This window comes from Pipistrellus hanaki (assembly GCF_964339955.1).
Source record: "Pipistrellus hanaki genome assembly, chromosome: 9".
In the NCBI taxonomy this organism is placed as follows: domain Eukaryota; kingdom Metazoa; phylum Chordata; class Mammalia; order Chiroptera; family Vespertilionidae; genus Pipistrellus; species Pipistrellus hanaki.
Genome location: NC_140511.1, coordinates 57652370 through 57671095, shown reverse-complemented (window position 1 = coordinate 57671095; position 18726 = coordinate 57652370). Strand labels below are relative to the sequence as shown.

General features: G+C 35.5%; 1 protein-coding gene across 6 annotated transcripts in view; it reads right to left on the bottom strand.

Annotated features, from left to right (window-relative positions):
- Window positions 1–18726, bottom strand: part of GAS2 (growth arrest specific 2) — a 135673-nt gene that overhangs the window by 89782 nt on the left and 27165 nt on the right. For all 6 annotated transcript variants that reach the window (XM_084893995.1, XM_084893997.1, XM_084893992.1 and 3 more), the window contains exons 2-3: window positions 17980–18144; window positions 7108–7229 (exon numbers count right to left, since the gene is read on the bottom strand). In XM_084893995.1, the coding sequence (XP_084750121.1) occupies window positions 7108–7229; window positions 17980–18124 (267 nt within the window). In that variant the 5' untranslated portion in view covers window positions 18125–18144. The remainder of the gene's footprint in view (window positions 1–7107; window positions 7230–17979; window positions 18145–18726) is intronic.

The window sequence follows — 18726 nt, the reverse complement described above, 5'->3', positions numbered from 1 at the left end:
TAATTAACACAACATTTGCTTAAGAAATTACCAGACACACAAAAAATAAAATTTAATAAGATTATATGTACAAAAACATTTCAATGTACACTATATGTTTTAAATTCTAACGTTAGCCACACAAAATTTAATTTTTAAGAAACCCCTTAATAAGCTTGATTTCAAAATATATGTATTACCACATACATCATATTTCTCCATAATAGAGAGTCTGTATATCTTTGTCATACCCTTTCTCACTACCAACCCATATGTACATTAATATTACAGTAAGTATCATCTCTTATTCTTAACAATATTCTCATCAGTCATCTATCAAATTTTAAAATAACATATATAAGTAGGGCTCAATTATCATAAAATAACTGTATCCATAATAGTCTATATATTAAAGTTTATAAAGTGTTAAACTTACTATACTCCATGATCACTTTTATCTCCTTTTTGCACTATCCCTGGGTTAATCAAATAACACACTTTTGGAAAGCCAATAGCAGCATTTATTGCTCATTGTTCCTAAGCCCTGGAATTCTCTGATTCCCTCCTGCCCTTTTACAGTGTATTTTTCCCCTGGTTGTTAAATAGTGTTTTGGTAGCTGGCTAATTAGGGGCTCTGAGAAGAAACAATGGCTCTTATATTCCCATGTCACTCACCAAATATTTTTATTGGACAAAAGAGGCAGCTATTGAGCAAAAAGATGCAAAAATAACTCACAGTAATTCATCTTTATGGTTTCTTCAGTAATTGAAAGATAGAACTCTTAATTACTTTAACAATAGCTCATTTCAGGTCAAAAATATCTCTTGAATATTTGTTATAAGAAAGGCCCTAGAATTATTCTTTTCCTAGTTCTCAATGGTGAGCAAATTCACAGTTACCACTCCTTATTTTATTGGGACCATGGCAAACACTATAAACAGACCTTGAAAAATAATCTATACGTTGAATAAAACATTTGGATATTAATATGCTCATTTTGCCATTATTTTTATCTTTAGATCATGCTCTGAACTCAAGTAATAACACGTCATACGAATATATAACATCTACAATTAACAAAATGATCAACCTCCTCTAGAATTCTCTTCCTAACTAGTTTAGACCTCCAGGGTCTGTTGCATTAGTCAATCTCCTGTCAGCACTTTTGATGTCCTGGGATCCTTTTTCTTCCCCTGAACCACCCTGAAATTCACCAGTCCTCTTTCTTCTCCACTACTTAAAAGTTCACTTTGTTCCTTATGATTCTGAACATCAAGAACTTGGGAGTTAAGCAAAACCAGCAGAGGGAGGAATTTCAAATTTGCTGAGAATAAAAGTCTTCAAGATAAAACCTAAGATTACTAAAAACCCACTGATAATATTTTGGATCTACAAAGTATATATATCTACATTGGACAATTCATTCATCTATTCATTCAAAAGCATATCTATCAAGCACCTATATGTGCTGAACATTATGATAGACCTATATATGAATAAAGCATAAACCGTGACCTTGAGTATCTAGTAAACAGATAAAGACAAGCAATCAACTAAGTTAACAATATTACAGGTCCTCTGACCAATGGGGTAATCATAAATATGGAGGCGATCATAAAAGATATCTCTATTCCAGGATTCCTTTTCCCCTTCTTTGGAAAATAATTCCTCTCTCATTTTTTTTTTTCAGTCTCACCAAATGTCAATCAAAGTGAGGCCATCATCTCATCCTGCAAAGTCTGATAGCTTTGCTAATACCAACGTACATGCAATGTGAACCCGCACTAAATGATGCTAAAAGGTCAGAAATCATTTGGTATAATATAGAGAAAGGAATTCAAAATCTGGGGAAGAAATACTGTATGTCATTTAGAATGGATAGCTCACTAAAGCATTTTTTTTTTTTTAGTGGGACCCAGAGAGGCTCTATTGTTCACTAAGATGTAAAGAACAGATTGGCTAGGAAAGTTCTAGAACTTTCTGTGACTTGTCCCTCCAGATTGAGAATGTAGGTGACAGGAACATATGGTGGCACTTAAATTCCATAGGCAAGATGGATAGAGCTGGCAGAACACAAAGCAGGCTAATCAAATATCCTAGCATGATCTGCCCCACCAGAGATCTGACTGTGACTTATTAATCATGGGGCCTTTAGGTGCACATGGAAAGGCAACTCCCTAAGTGCTTGACTTGCATTAAAAAAAAAAAAAAAAAAAAAAAAAGCAACAATGACAAAGCAAGAGAATATTTTTGATGATTCAATTTCCAGACTAGAGCCAATTTATGGACCCAGGACCCGCTTAATGAAAAGAGACATGATCTCAAGTCCTTACTGTAAAGCTTCCTATGAATCTTCAAAGAGACCTGAACTATACACTATGCATCAGAGAATGAAAAAAACCTTGTAAGGATGAGGCAACAGATAGATTTTTGACCTAAGTCCACCTCACACTCTGACAACTGCAGCTTTGAACACGACAGAGGTTATTTCCATATTTTTTTCCTGAATGAGTAATTGTCATGGATATGAGAACAGAAACTGTCAGAGTTTTTATTGCTTGACATATAGAATAATGTTTTACTGGGAAGAAGGACCAAATAAAACACTAGAATTGGCGGGGGGGGGGGGGGGGGGGGGGGGAGGGACGGGGGGAGGGGAGTGTAGATTCATGCTGCTATCAATGATCCAAACATTGTAAGGAAAATTTTTTTCTATGGCATCTCCACTCAATTTAAGCCAATATAAAAGATGGATAGGATGTAGAAAACAACAGAAAAATTAAAATGTAGAGACAGCTTCAATCAGAGTTGTTATTCCAGATGAGGTCTTTTCATTAATATTAGTAAATATCCTGGTACTGGGCATGTATCTATCCATCTGGAAAATATAATTTTCTTAATCTTGATTGATAGAAAACTCCTGAAGCAATCTGTATGCACTTGACAAAAATCACAAAATTTACCGTCTTGCATATCAGATCCTGCTCTATGACATAACCCAGAAACAATGGATATTTCAATGTCACACAAGATATTAAATTCATATATCATAATATATTGCTTACTTGATATTGAAGAGCAGAAATAGTAGACAAAGCAAATGGTTTCATAATATACATGCATTCCAGAGAGTAGAGGATTAATGCCATGGGGGTCCAGGATGGAGGCTTTGCCAATGCAAGGAAGTCTCTGAGCTGAGTAGTAGGAGCTATGAAGGAACACTGCCTTCTTTGTAAAGGACATCATGAAAATCTTCCTAGCCTGTTACTGTTGTTTAATGGAGGTTGAATCTCCACCGTGGGGTACCAGGCCATGAAACTTGAACTGTTTATCATGAGCTTAGGGCTAGATAATCAATTTGTCCATATTTTTAGTTATACCCAGTAATAATCTTGTCAGTGAGCAAAAGTGTTACATAAGGGATTAGTTCGATAGGCATGAAGATCCAAGTAAATTCAATAAGTACATCATGCACTCATTATACCTACTTTTTCACACTGCTCCTTTTTTTCTTTTTCATCTCAGCCTGTATAATTTAGCCCATACCAAATCCCCTATGACGAGTTAACAGTGGGTAGGGGGAGAAAGTAAAGCTTCTTTTCATATCCTTCTACATGACAGACTAACCTTTATTACTATGGCAATGGAGCCCTGGCTAGGCCTAATCCTTTAAGATGGAATAAAATATAAACAGTAAAAAAAAACATTAAGCAAGACATTTCATTATCTCTGATCTAGAGATGAAAAATTTTCCAGGTGGTCAGGGAATGAGAAAAATGGGGACAAGGGTATTTATTTTTATTCTGGTAAATAATTTAATATATTTAAAACTTGAATATATTTATATTATTTATTTTAAATCCTGGGAAATTTAACTTGATCACCAACTTCTCTCTCTTTCTTGCTGTTCCCTTAAGTTCCAAACAGCAAAATAAACCCTTAAAAAATCATTTATTTCCACATCATTATACCTATATTCCCTCCATCTTATCCTGACTCATTCTGTTGGTTTAATCTAGCATTATATTTGCATCACAAAACCATTAATGTCTTAAGGAATATACAATTATTTTAGTTATAAAATCAGGAATGGATTACTCTAAATTAACTGCAGTTGAAATATTATTAAGAAAAACTTATCACTTCTACTATACTTTCTTATTGACAGAGATATCAGCAATAAACACAAATTTCTAGATTTCTCTGAATTCAATCTTGACAAGGTGTTCTCTAACAAAACATACTATTGATTTTTGAAGGGCAAAACTCTAATCTTCATGTGTTTAATTCTTGGATGGTACAACATCCTGAGGTATTGTTACATTACAGCTCAGAGAACTAGGTATTCTTGATGGGCAACAGTACTGTGGGCAATCTATCTGACTAGGATGTTCTTTCTGCCAAACAAGGACCAGATTCTATTTAGATGGTGAATGTTTAGTTCCTTCCTAGGAACATAATGTAGCATTCTACCTGGTAACAGAACTTCTCTCTCTCTCTCTCTCTCTCTCTCTCTCTCTCTCTCTCTCTCTCTCTCTCTCTCTCTCTCTCTCTCCCCTTTCTTTTTCATGTGCTTCAAACTTGATCTAACTATCCAGGACTCTTTGAAGTCAAAGGAAGCTCTGAACCCAGAAAAGAATGTTAGAAGAAAAAGAGAGAGGATAAACACTTGAGGGATTTGCACCATCTTGATGCCTGAGAGGTTGAGAGAATCTTGCAAAAAAAAAATAAAAAAGTCATGACTGGTAGGAAAAGAACAGAGGAAATATACATTTGGACTCTATCTGGACCAGGGAGTGAAGGTTCAAACATCAATATAACAGTTATTCTGTTTGACAGGACATGCCAACTTTGAGTCAGGTAATTAAGAGTCAAAGAGCAGAAAACCTGACCTTGGGCTTATCACTTGTGATGGTTTTCTCATCCTGATAAGGTATTAGAAAGATTACTTTTGTTTGGATTTTTGCCTTTAATGATCCTCAGCCCCAAGAATATTAACATTTATAATTACAGTGAATGGCACATAAATTAATGACAATTAAATTGTTGCACACTACTCTTAAATGCTTCCACCTAATACTGCCTAATTATGTAGAATCTCTGCAACACTTCCATGCAAAGGGAGAAAATGCAAAGGCTAAGATTAATACTATAACTAGCAAACATAGGCTATATTTTTTTCTATTGACCTATTGATGCCTGGAAAAAAAAATATGTTAAAATACAATTTATTTTCATTCAGGGTATTTTATCAAGCCAGAATAGAATATAACAGTCATGAATTTATATCTAAAATATTCAATATGTAAACTGTCTCACATATTTATTAAATTTTCTTTCAAATATTAGGGTGTTTGAAAAATTCTTAACACAGGCATGCTTCACACATACCAAGCATAACTTACTCACTCAAATGTGTTTACACAGCTGTAAAATGTAAAATCGCACATTAAACTAAAAATATTGCTATGAGTATGAAAACGTGAAAGTTAAGTTGCTAGAAGAAAATTACTAAGTGCTTCCTGTGACATCAATTCAGATGGGATCAAGTTTGTTGATTTTTTTAAAATTCTGCTTTAATATCTCCCTACACACATCACAGTTTCACTAATTCAGGGAAGGTACTGACCAGCTCATCTATCTCTGCCACTACTGTCCCTCATTTCAAGATGCCAAGGAAGGAGGAAATTACACACACAGACTTAATATTGTGACCCCCCAGGTTATTTATACCCAATTTAAAAGCCTCCTTTTACTCTATGGGAAATATTCAATGTAAACCTAACTATCTGGGTTTTAGTGAATCTATTCTTGATCTTGCACAAATCACTTAGTTTGCATCTAAACAATAGGTGGAGGAAGGGGAGGAAGAAATGAATGCGGTGGGGGAGGGGGACAAACTTTGCTGAACTTTGGAATCACCTGAGGAGTGTTTTAGACATCCCCAGGTTGCTCCCAATAGGGATTAAATCAGAATGTTCAGGCCAGGTTTCAGACATGTTTAAAGATACTCAGGTGATCCCAATGTGCAGCAAATATGGGAGCCAGTAAATTAGTTAATACATTCACAGAGGCACTTTTAAAATTAAAAAAAAATAAAACACAGAGGGGCTTTCACATTATACTACAGGCCCGCTGCACAAAATTCGGGCAAGAGTAGCCCTTCCTTCCACTGGCTGCTGGCGCCGGCTTGCCTCCGGCACCTGGGACCCAGGCTTCCCTGGAAGCCCTGGCTTCCTCTGGAAGGACATCTGGTCTAATTAGCATATTCCGCTTTTATTATTATAGATAGCACTATACAAAGTGATATAGGATATTATTCCCAAATTAAGTACAGCACTGTAAATAAAAATAGTGTTTTAGGAAGATTAATCTTCCATTTGGATTTTGGATTCAGTAGTCATAAAGAAGCTATACATAAAAAAAAAATCACTTCTACCTTTTTTTTGCCAGAATTGCAGAAAGTTTAATAGTTGTCTTTGATTTGTATTTTAAGCTGACTCTAACATTATTTTAACCTTACTTTTTCCATTTCTCTATTAAAATTTAAGAAAAGTATCATCTATCTTCTTTCCTTCAAAAAATATCAAACATCATATTTTTTATTATACGTTTACAATAAACATAAAAGAATATTAGAATTAATATGTGGAAAATAAATCTGAGGAGTCAGAAAGAAAATAATTTATCCAAAGTCACTTAATTCAATGTTGCTACCTATTAAAAGAAACAAAAAGTTACCCACTCCAAATATTTTTTTCCAATATTCTGCCACAATGATCTACTTGAAAACAAAGACCTATTCAGGAAATCTTTCTTGACTAGATTTTGTTCATTGCCTGATGACTTGTACTATTTCTCTAAATTTTTAGTCAGTGTATCAGATTGGCCAGTTTATATACCACAGTAATCGCTGGGTATTAATACTGTCAATTTCTATAACCTTTTGTTTAATTAGGCTTACTGAAAGGATTATGCAATTTATGTAACTAGAGAACAACTACCATGTTGTTAATAGAGACAGTAATGCATCCATTCTCAATGAAATCCTCAAAATAAATTCAACTCAAAAGCAACTGCAAGTGTGATCCACATCCTAACAGTTATTTTGCCCTGGGCTCTGTTACCTTTGTGGGCTTGTTAGAATCCATGCTCTCTTTGAATTTCTCCTGAACAGTTTCTGCAAGTTGACAGAGCAAGGCACCATTGTCCAATTTCTCCATAAATGTTTCAGCCGTAATCTCCTTCCCTGAAATAACCAAAGGAAGCATTACAAAAGCACAATCACGCCCCAAACACAAATGTGACAGTTCATGGCAGCATATATGGCATAGCTGTACCATCAACATTTCTATTCCAGCTGGGTTATGTCTGGGATAGGAACTCATAAGAAAGACATATTCCTTTGGAATTTTATGTTATCCTTTGGTAGCAAGAATCTCAATATTTTACATTTGTATAAAATAGTATCAACTGCATACATGTTTTACTTCATTATTAAAAGTGATAAAAGAATATTCTGGGCGGAAAGAGTGCCACCATTTAGCAATCAGGCAGTCAATGACACTCCAAGAACCAGCTTCTACCAATGACTGGACAGCTTAGCACCTGAGATTTGCTCAGTGGCCCAGATAATTACTTGGGCCTGCAAGGCAAGGGCATACAGCAGAATGCATTTTGTGTTACATACATGCCTTTGCTCTCTTCCTTAATATGAAATAGAGCCATCATATATCAAAAATCAACCATCGTTGGCTACCTTAACAGCATGGCCAATGCATAAAGCCATATCTCTAAATCCCATTACATTTGTTTTCCCAACTGAAATGATTCGAACAGGTAAAATCAATGTCATTGATAAACTGTAAACAGACACTATCTCGAACCATTCTCTCTCCTCACACCACTCTTCACTTCCTCTCCTGCTGGTCTGACCATGATTCAACACTGTCCATCCCTGACCTTTAGCTGGTTAACCATTGTTTTGTGTTCCCAAAGCATATTTTCCTTCTTCTTTTTTTCTTGTATTTTATAACAGTTTTATTGTGATATAATTCACCTTCTTTACAATTCACTCATTTGAAATGTAAAATTCCATGGTTTCTTACACTGTATGCACAGACTTGCACAATCATCACCACAAACAACTGTAGGACATTTTGTAGCATCCTAAAGAAACTCTTTACCATTTAATTGTCACTCCTAATTGCTCTATTCCTCCAGCTCCTATAAAACCACTAAAGTTTTTCTTCTATGCTCCCCAAACTCATCTCCCCCAAAGCTCTCTCCTACTCCTGGTTCTATAATCCTGTTTCAGAATATTTTATCTTCCTGCCTTCATTTCCTTCAAATTATTCAAGACAAATCCTATAGATTCATGCTTCCTTCTGTTTCTTGTGGCATCATCTTAATAAGAAATGTCCTGATCCATACTTAAACCTCTAGCAACGAGAGCTATTCCGCGTACCCTCAACTTCTTTGTCCAATACAGATCACACTCATTGCTGAAATTATTATTGCTAAACACCACTTTCACTGGCTTCTTCTTCATCATTATGAATAGTCCCTAATCTTCCTCCCTACCTAAAATATAAAATATGCCCACTTTAACCCAATATCTAAAGGTCTTCCCAAATCCTCTCATCTAGCTTTCTAATCTAATGTCCTTACACTCTGCTCCGTGGTCTGCACCCTGCCTTCACGGTTCCAGTAGCCCACCTGGAATTCCAGCTCCTGCTGACAGGGCTTTGCTTCTGGCATGATTCCTGCCTGCAATGTCCTACTTCTATCTGTCTGGCCAAGTTCCAGCTGTCCTTTAATCAGAAATCCAGAAAAAGGTTCTCCCAGTTCACAATGATCACTTTTCTGTGTGGTGATACTCATGGGTATCACTCACATTGGCATTACCAAACTTCTGTAGCTGGTAACATGTTTTGTCGAAATTTTTTTTCTTCTTCAATACACTATAAGCCTCTTGAGGTAAATCTGTGTGTGTGTGAACGCGTATGTGCGCGCGCACATGCGCGCATATACATACATCTACAAAGGTAAACAATGTTATTCACATAGTAGGCACATAGTAAATATGTTCAGTGAGCACATGAATTAACAGATGAAGAAATAAACTATTGGGGAACTTTGAGAAAACATTGGGTACTATCTTTGTGAAAAGTGAATAAGGCAAAATAAAAGGACGTATTTTATATTGAGTCTCTCAGAGTTAACTTTTATCCTAAGAAAAATGCATGCAGCTCAAATCCATGAACACTTAACTATAACCCACATGAAACAACAGATAGACTACTGGCTTAAAGTTAAACTCACAATACCTAACATATTTATATTTCAAGAAACATCTGTTTGAAATGATTTTCTTTTTCAGATTTGAGGGAAGGGCAGTTAAAAAAGGAAAGAGAATTACTGTATTTAAAAAAAAAATCTTTTTTCCCCTTCTGGATAGTTCACATTTCAGCCCCCAGTTAGAATAATGACTTCTGCAGGTGGCAAAACATCAGTAGCTCTAATTACTCACCACAGACATAGCCTATTTAAAATGACTATTATTTCAAAACTAGAGGCCAGGTGCATGAAATTCTTGCACGGGTAGGGTCCCTAGGCCTGGCTGGAGATCAGGGCCGATGGCTGCTGGTCAGGGCCTTCCCTTGTTCCATGCAGTTCCTGGTGGTCAGCAAATGTCATAGCGAGTGATCAAACTCCCAGTCTCCTGGTCGAACTCCCGAGGGGACACAATGCATTGTAGTCTTTTATAGATAGACAGACAGACAGATGATAGATAGATAAATAGATAGATAGATAGATAGATAGATAGATAGATAGATAGATAGAATGCAGCTCAACTCAAATCAGGAATTAAATAGTCTCAAGAAAAAAAAAGCCAGCACAACTGAATTTGTACCATGCATTCACCATACTGGCCTGCATTTTCTAACAACAAGAAAGTTATTTTGCAGACAAGTACGAAAAATAATTCCTATATAATAAAAGTGTAATATGCAAATCGACCAAACAGCAGAATAACTGGCTGCTGGGATGTGCACTGACCTCCAGAAGGCAAAAGTTCAACATAAGAGCTGCCCCCTGGTGGTAAGTGCACTCCCACAGCGGGAGCACTGCTCAGCCAGAAGCTGGGCTCGCAGCTGACAAGTGCAGCAGGGGTGGTGGGAACCCTACGGACACCTGAGAGGATGTCTGTCTGCCAGCTTAGTTCTACTCCCCAGACTGCAGGAGGGCACAGGCCAACCTGAGGAGATCCCCCTCCCCTGCCCCCAGTGCACGAATGTCATGCACAGGGCCTCTAGTATTAGAAATATTTTCAAAATTACCAATTAAATTCCAAGGTAAAAAAAAAAGGTAAATTTTAAATTGTTAAATATATATTAGTTTTAAGATTTTCCTACACTTAGATGAGGTTTTTAAGTATTCTTGTTTCATTAAACTCTATGGCAATTTAGAGATTCTATTCGTAATGTTAAGTGACAAAATAATTATAATATTTAAAAGAATTTATAAATTACAAAAAGAAAATGCTTTTATTAAAAAGTTAATATCAACTTACCAAAAGGTATGATTTTTACTTATATGCATTATACCTGAAAATTTTTCTTTATCCTGACTTCCATGAATACTTGAAGAAAGAATCTACATTGAACATCTGTATCTAATGAAAAATATATTAGGTGTCAGCTTTCAATTCTGTATATTTTATAGCTCCAAAAGGTGAGATTTTTTTTTTTTGGCTAAAGCAGACACTGTTACATACTTTATAGTTGAAATGTGCTGCCTCAAATGAAGGAAAAATGCAAGACGGAGAAGTATTTTTAACAGCCATCACATGTAATGTACTTTCCATCCAAAGATTAAGAATCATAAAGTATACTTAAAATGTAGTGTATAATTATAAGAAATCAGTCATAATTCTTGTAAGGCCTGATATATTGTCTCATTCTTATTAAAAGTATTAAAAAAAAAAACAGAATATAAAATTAGCTAAATTTAACTATGGCAAATCCACTAGAACAGGCTGTGATGAACTAATTACAATTTCTCAAGTAAACATTATACATTAAAGCTAAATATCTTTGCTAGAATCAAATATTTAATGTGTGTAGCTGGTTTGAGACTTTACGTTATAAATACTAGAAGCAGTAGGATTCTTGTTCCATAGAATCATTTCTTCCTCAGCCCCATCTTCCACATGGTTGATATATTTGGGAAAAGATAGGACAATGAATATTTTATTTAAATTTTCTTGGGTGTACAGACTACTGACCTGAAGATCAATCTAAAATAGTCTAGTCTAGAGGTAATGCCTTTGCTTCCTGAATTTATATTGTAGACTTTGATCTTCATACCATTTATTCTTTCAAGATTGACAGCTTGCCAGTAGACAAAGATTGGGAAGTTTGGTTTAAAAAATGCCATTGGTCACTTCCTATTAAAATAGTAGGGCACAATTATATGAAATAAACATCTGTCAAGTAACTAAAATCAACATATATGCTTGCCATAATATCCATAAAGATTATGTATCAACCATTAGTGTTTTAAAATGGAGCCGCCCTGGGGCCCTTTTATCTCATACTTTGCTGAGAAAGAATGTTTTCCTTCTAGTCAGTTAGTAGTACTAAACTCAGGTTCCTAAAGACATGATAGGATTTAACAATGACATTAAACATTTGAGTTTTTACTGTATGCCAGGCACTTTACATGTATTCATGTGTTTGTTTTTTTAATATGCTCACAAAACTGTGATGTGGGTGCTACCATTATATTCATTTTACAGATGATAAAACTGAGGCACTTAGATTAAGTAACTTGCCTAAAGTCACACAAGGAATCTTGCTCTTTAGGTTTAGAGTCTATGTTCAGTCACCATGCCCTTCCACTTTAGTAAATGTTTGCTAAATATATAACTATTTCCTTTTACAATGCACTCTCCCTAATCAGGAAGGCAGACAGTTGAGAAGTTGGGAGCCAGCAGTCCTGGATTGTGAGAGGAATGTCCAACTGCCCCGTTTAGGCCCAATCCCACCACCAGGTGGTCAGAGATCCCTTGAGGGTTCCCAGATTGGAGAGGGTGCAGGCTGGGCTGAGGGACACCACTATTCCCCGCCCCCATGCACGAATTTCGTGCACTGGGCCTCTAGTAGAGCGATCAGCAAAATCCAGAAATTGGGAAACTCTTTAAGACAAATGATCCAGTTTCTTCAACATAAAATTACAAGGAAAAGAAGAAGAAAAAAGAGGGTGTAAGCTATGGGTTAGAAGAGACTCGAGATTTAGATCAACCAATGTGCAGACTTTCTTTGGATCTTGATATAAATAAATCAACTTAAAAATAAAAAATAAAAAAAACAACAATGCACTCTCCATAATCAGTTGTCTTTTGCACTATAGAAACTCCACAGGAAGCCCTTCAGGAAAAAACAAACAAACAAAAAGCCAGCTTAGGGCTGAAGATAGTGATAGCAGTACTGAAAAATGAACAGCAGTGCACCTTGTAAACTGGAGAATGGTTGAGAATGTCATTCAGGCATGTTCTGATATGTGTGACCTGATTTACTGTGAAGAAAACGGGCATATTTTATCTCTACAAGTGATCCGGATAGAATCCAACTCTACTTGAAACTCTACTGCATCTCTCCATCCCAGGATGTTTTTCTAATTGATGAACTCAAAGGAACTCATCTGCTGTCTTAACCCGAATTAGTCAGTGTTTTGAGACTGAAATCTGAAGGTTGTGAGGTAGAAAATGATTCATTCTATCCTGAAACCCTAGATCAGCACTTGCCCCACAGTGATTCCAACTCTCTACCCTCATTTATATCATGACAAGACAAAGCTGGTTCTGTTGGAAAAGTTGGGTTAAAAAGAAAAAGGAAAAAAAAAAAAAAAACATGGGCAGTAACTTCTCTGAAAGGTGTCAACTTGTGAACATGAACTTGATTCCTTAGACTTTTGAACTGGGAAAAGATAGCACCTTTCCGAAGGAATTTTTATGTACTATATCAAGAACATAAGAGCTCTGCAGGATAAAGTTCTGGTAAAAGGGCCTCAAGAAAAACAAAAAGCAAAGAAAATTCTTCAAAAGTTATTAGATAGCAGTTGTATTAGACAGCAGCAACACCAATAAGTAGACACTTAACATTTTAATGCTAGAAATTGGTTATTTTTATAAATAACTTGTAAGTAAAATTACATATCAGTCAGATTAAGCATATAACAACTGAAATTTTTTGTGGAAAGTCAGAGAAAGGGAAAATCACCATAACATCAATTGTCACAACGCATTTCTAAATGGAAGTAAAATCCATTCAGCAAAACTGGATCTGAAATACATCTTATGATTTACTCAAAGTCCCTACTTATATGGAAACACATATGCCTACATTTAAAAATCTACAATCTTTATGAACAATGTCTGCTTATTTGCTACTTAACTATAATCTTTTCTCAAAAACATATTCCCATGTGATTTCATGTAGTGTTAAGATCATCATTTTCAAACAAAGAAACACAAGTGAAATAAGCAATTTGAGAACATGTATGTTAGTACATTCATTTCAAAGCTAAGTCAACAACATATTTCAATAGTCCAACAATAATCACTATATTTGTAGAATGTCCCTCTTCTATTTGAATGGTGTTTTTGCTATAATCTGATACTGTTAATTTAATAACATGTTGTTTATTTGAAGTGACAATTAAGGTTTTCTCCAAGATGTATTTGTATAATTATTTCATGTTCAAATATGTCCTAAGGAAGCATATTAATAACAAATGGAAAATACCTAGTTCATGAACAAAACAGAAAGTCTTAAATAGAGATGAAATGTTTGTATTTAAAGAATAATAGGGAACAATGGCCAAATAAACATTTTATAGTGAAGAATGAAGGGATATTCAAGATTCTTTAACTGCTTTTTCATAATAATGACCATAAAACTGCTCCATGGAGTCAGCTGTTGAAAAACATACTTAGACTATACAAACTATTTTCAATAAGGTCAGTTGATATTTCCAAAGGTATATGAGCAGTCAGTAAATATTACATGATGATCTTATGAATCACATTGATGTGCTATCCCAGTGGTCGGCAAACTCATTAGTCAACAGAGCAGCAGACCACGGCTCAGGAGGCACAGTTTGCCGACCACTGTGCTAGCCTATAAACAAATCCCAACTACCATATCTTAGTCAACTTTTTATAAGAGAGCTAGCAGTCTATGTTCTTACACATAAATAATATTTAATCTAAAAATTTGCTATTGTCCCTTTAATTGCAGGCCTAAGAAACTAAAATGGTATGTATTAGTGTTACTGATTATCATATACTTGAAATTTATGGTATTAAACCTCCATATGTGATATGAATATGAATACTGGCCTATGGACCAATGAAACAATTTTCTTCTCTATCCAATATATTTTATCTAGCAGGAATATCTAAATCCAAATTGAGTATTCTTTAAGAAACTACAACTTTCAATTGATATTTCATATGAAGGACCAGAAATATCTGAATTTAGACCATCATTAATACTCCTTTTGAAGGGCATAAAAAATGTCCTTTTAAGCAAGTATTACTAAAAAGAAGTAGAAAGCCTTTCCACAAGTTCTATATCACAATGGTAAAAATATAATTAAAAGATTTATTATAGAATGTGAACTTCTACCTCACAAAAAAAAATCAGATATGTTATATAAAGACAGCATCAACTTTGGAGCTAACTACTTTCAAGATATCTCTAACTTTCAAGTATACACAAAGCAATAATTGAGTTACTAAAAAATTTGAAAATATTTCTGAAGTGATAAAATGGGCAGTAAATATATACAATTTTAAAGTGTACTTTACTGACTTTAAATATGTGAATTCTAAATGTACCTAATATATGTTATAAAAATATCTTCTAACCAAGCCCTATTGATTTTGTCCCCCTCATATCATCACCATTTTAGCACATATTTTCTTATCTCAAAGTGGTTTACCACTTTCAAAAATGTCATTATTGTTCTACTTTTTAAGTTACCATAAGGCTAGTCCACTTGAGGTCTACTATCTATCTACTTTTATTAATTTAAATCAATGCAAGGCGGTACTTTACGATATCTTGAGATTCTTTTAAGATTTCTGAGAAAATCTCCTAAGCCTGATTCTTTAAAATAAAGATTATTCATTTATGTAAATGATGTTCCCTTGTTTATGCATATTGATCTCAAACTGGGTCTCAAGAGATGGATTTCTTGGAAACATACACTTTTGGAGCTGGAAAGGACATCAGAGAGCGTTTACAACCCCTTCACTTTATGGTTGAGGACACAGAGCCCAGAAAAGATAGCTGAGTGACTCTGGGCAAATTTCCTGAGTGGCAGAGCCAGAACCAGAAGCCAGGTCTCCTGACATCCTGTCAGGAGCCAGGTCTCCTGACGTCCTGTTAGGAGCCAGGTCTCTTGATTTTTATTCCAAGGATCTTTCCATTACACATACTGACTCTCTATTCTTTGAGGCTGTCCTGGGCTGCTCACACTGATCAAGCTGCTTTGTAACTGATCACATTCACCAACTAAAATGGCTTTGATGACAAGTCATGAGACCTTGGACCATACCTGTATAATCAGCCTATATTCTAATTAATTACCATCTCCCTCTATCTGGAACTTCAATGGCTCCTCACTGATCAGACACTAAATTATAATTTTTTTTAACATAATCTAGCACCTACGTGTGTCACGAAACTCACCTTCTCTTACCTGTGCTATTGACCCTAGTCTCATTCCATTTTTCCAATGTTCCAAACTCCTTTCTACCTCAGTACAAGCCATTCCCTCTAATCATGCTCTTCTCACATTCTTCGTCTGGCTCATTACTAATCATTCTTTGGTCCTCAGTTTAAATATTAGATTTCCTAAAGAAGATTTTCCTAAGTCCTGCAATCCTTTGCAGTATTCCCACCTCTTATTGCAACCTATATCTTTTAGTGTTTATAATAAGCCCAATTAATGAATTATGCAATGACTTACTTAATGTTTCCTTTTCAATCTGCTACAACATTTCTAAGAACAGGCACTCTGTCTATTCTTAATCACCACTCCACCCTACAGTACTTAGCAGACTGTCTGGACCACAAATATCACAACAGCACATATTTACCATAGCTAGTTGATTCCTATGCACCAGACCTTGTTATAAATGTGATTATCTCATTCAAATTGCCAACAATTCTACAAGGTTGATACTAGTATTATACCTATGTTATAGATGACAAAACAGAGGCTTGGTGCATTTAGACACTTGTCCAGCATTTTAGAGCTAGGAAGTGGTGGAACTAAGACTTGAATTCAAGCCTTCTGATGCCAGTGTTCATATTTTCTAAACCAATAGTATATTCTGCGGCACACTCAAGTATTTGTTCAATAAATAAATAAACATATCCACAAAATTAACAGTATCACTAAACTGTGTAATTAAAATAACAACAACACATAGTATTTACAATATGTCAGGCACTTTCTAAACAGCATACCTATTTTAGTCATGTAATCCCATTACAACCTTATAAAGTACACTCTAGTATTATTACCACATGACATGAGGGCACTGAAGCACAGAGGGGGAAAGTTTTTCTGTCCCAATATCTGTCCCAATATCATGTTGATATGTAAGTGGCAGTTCTTGGGTTCAAAAACAGGCAGTCCCTAGCAAGCCTATTCTCTTAACCTCATTGTATACTGCCATATTGGTGAAAGCCCATATCTGCAAACAGCTCCCAAATAAATAATAAGTTACCTACTCCTGTAACAATCACTAATGAACCTTGGAAGGACAAACATAAAGAGAGGAAATCCACCTGCTTAGGTTAACTGGGCTCCCTTTACGTGATGGAGATAAAAGCTCCTCCTTGGCATATTCATATGCAGGAGCTCTGGTTACCCTACAGAGAGTGGTCAAACTAGGGTATACACAGTGAGAAAAAGTAAAAAAATAAATAAAAATGAAAAAAACATGGTGCAAGAGAGGAAAATCTGGCTAAAATGTGCTAAAACCTTTCCAAACTTCACTAAGATTTCAGGTGGACAGGGTGCTTCTCACTAAGCTCTTTAATTTCTCTTGAAGTAATGAAATAATGCTGGTGAAATCCCTTCTGCAGGTGATAAAGTATCACACAAATAATGTTTTACTCCATATTCAAATCTTATATCATATGTTTACAAGGGTCCTTCCCAAGGGCCATAAATCAATTTTGTTTTCTGTGAGAAACTATTGGTAAAAAGAGTGTTTCTATATATAATGATCCTTCAAATGGGCATGGTTAAAAAAATGCACATGGTTGAAATTGTATCCTATGACTATGCCAACACAGTAAGAATTTAAAAAGGGACAGCTTTGGCATGAGGTAGCATTTTTCTCAGACATAGTACCTTTGGAAGAGTAGCTAAAAACAGAAGTGAAATGAATAGAAAAATTTTAGCTCAAGGTTAGATGACTCCAGTCAGCTCATTTGGACGAAACATAGATGTGTTCATTCTAGAGTTTGGGTATTCAGCAGTTTCAGAAGACATGCTATAAATGTAGGGCAAAGCGATCTAGTTTTAGAAGTCAGATTTCACAGACCATGGCGTAGGGGCCTTGTCCAAAGAATAGGTCAGGTTGGTCCATTGCATAAAAGAAAAGTAAAAGGCAAATCAGATCGGCATATAGATGAAATACACAATTTGACCACCTATTTCCACATTTTGATGCATAATATTGGAAGTACTAAGCATAGTTAATGCGAGAGACATTGGGAAATTCATTTAAATTTTCCACATGCTTCAGGTTTCCCAGATGCAAAACCCAAAGAATGAAATCTTTCTTTCCAAGGTGCTATCACATGCTTAGGTGAAGGATACTATATGGGGGCAGGGGGTGGGGAGGAGAGACAGAAAGAAAACAACCCTGTTATCTTTGCTCACAGAATGATATCTTATAACCTTACCTAACAGATTGGTTAACCACAAGGCCAAATCTTCTTTCATCGGTAGCAAATTAGCTTCATGTCTGCTGGCCAGCCACTGGCTATACTGATGCATATCAGAGAGGCCAGGTCCACTGCGTACCTTTGGGCTCAGAGCAGTGCACATTATTTATCCACTTGTAATACCTGTTTGGGAAACAAAAGAGCAATTGCTTTTTTATACAGACTTCTCTTGTTAACATCTTGCCGCCAATGACAAAAAGTAAGGAACCAGATCCATAGAGATTTTGATGAAAGGTCAGGTTATTAATTATTAACCCTCAGGAAACACTATTTACTTTATCTTTTCTGGTCCTATCACTGTGGACGAGCCAGTTGGTAGAAAAGAGCAGCAATCAAAGGTCAAATAGAAATATCAAATAGCTAGTCCTAAGCTTGTGTCAAACATCGTATTTAGAGTCCCTTTCTAAGACAAGAAATCCCAATCCAAGTTGTTGATTAAAATGTCAGCATCCACATTGTAAATCCCCATTGTTTGGCTTCATTTTTTAAAGCTTAGATTTCTACAGAACTTTAGGATTGAGTGCTAGCAGTGACAATGTTTGCACAATTTATTGTAAACATATGGTCACTACCCTTCAAACTATTACCTATGGGACTAAGCACAGTACTTGGTTCTTTACAAATGCCTGAGTGATCAAGGACTTACAGTTTCAGAGAACTGGGTGGGAGTCAGGGTAAGAGATGTTTTCAAAGAGTCCCTTACTA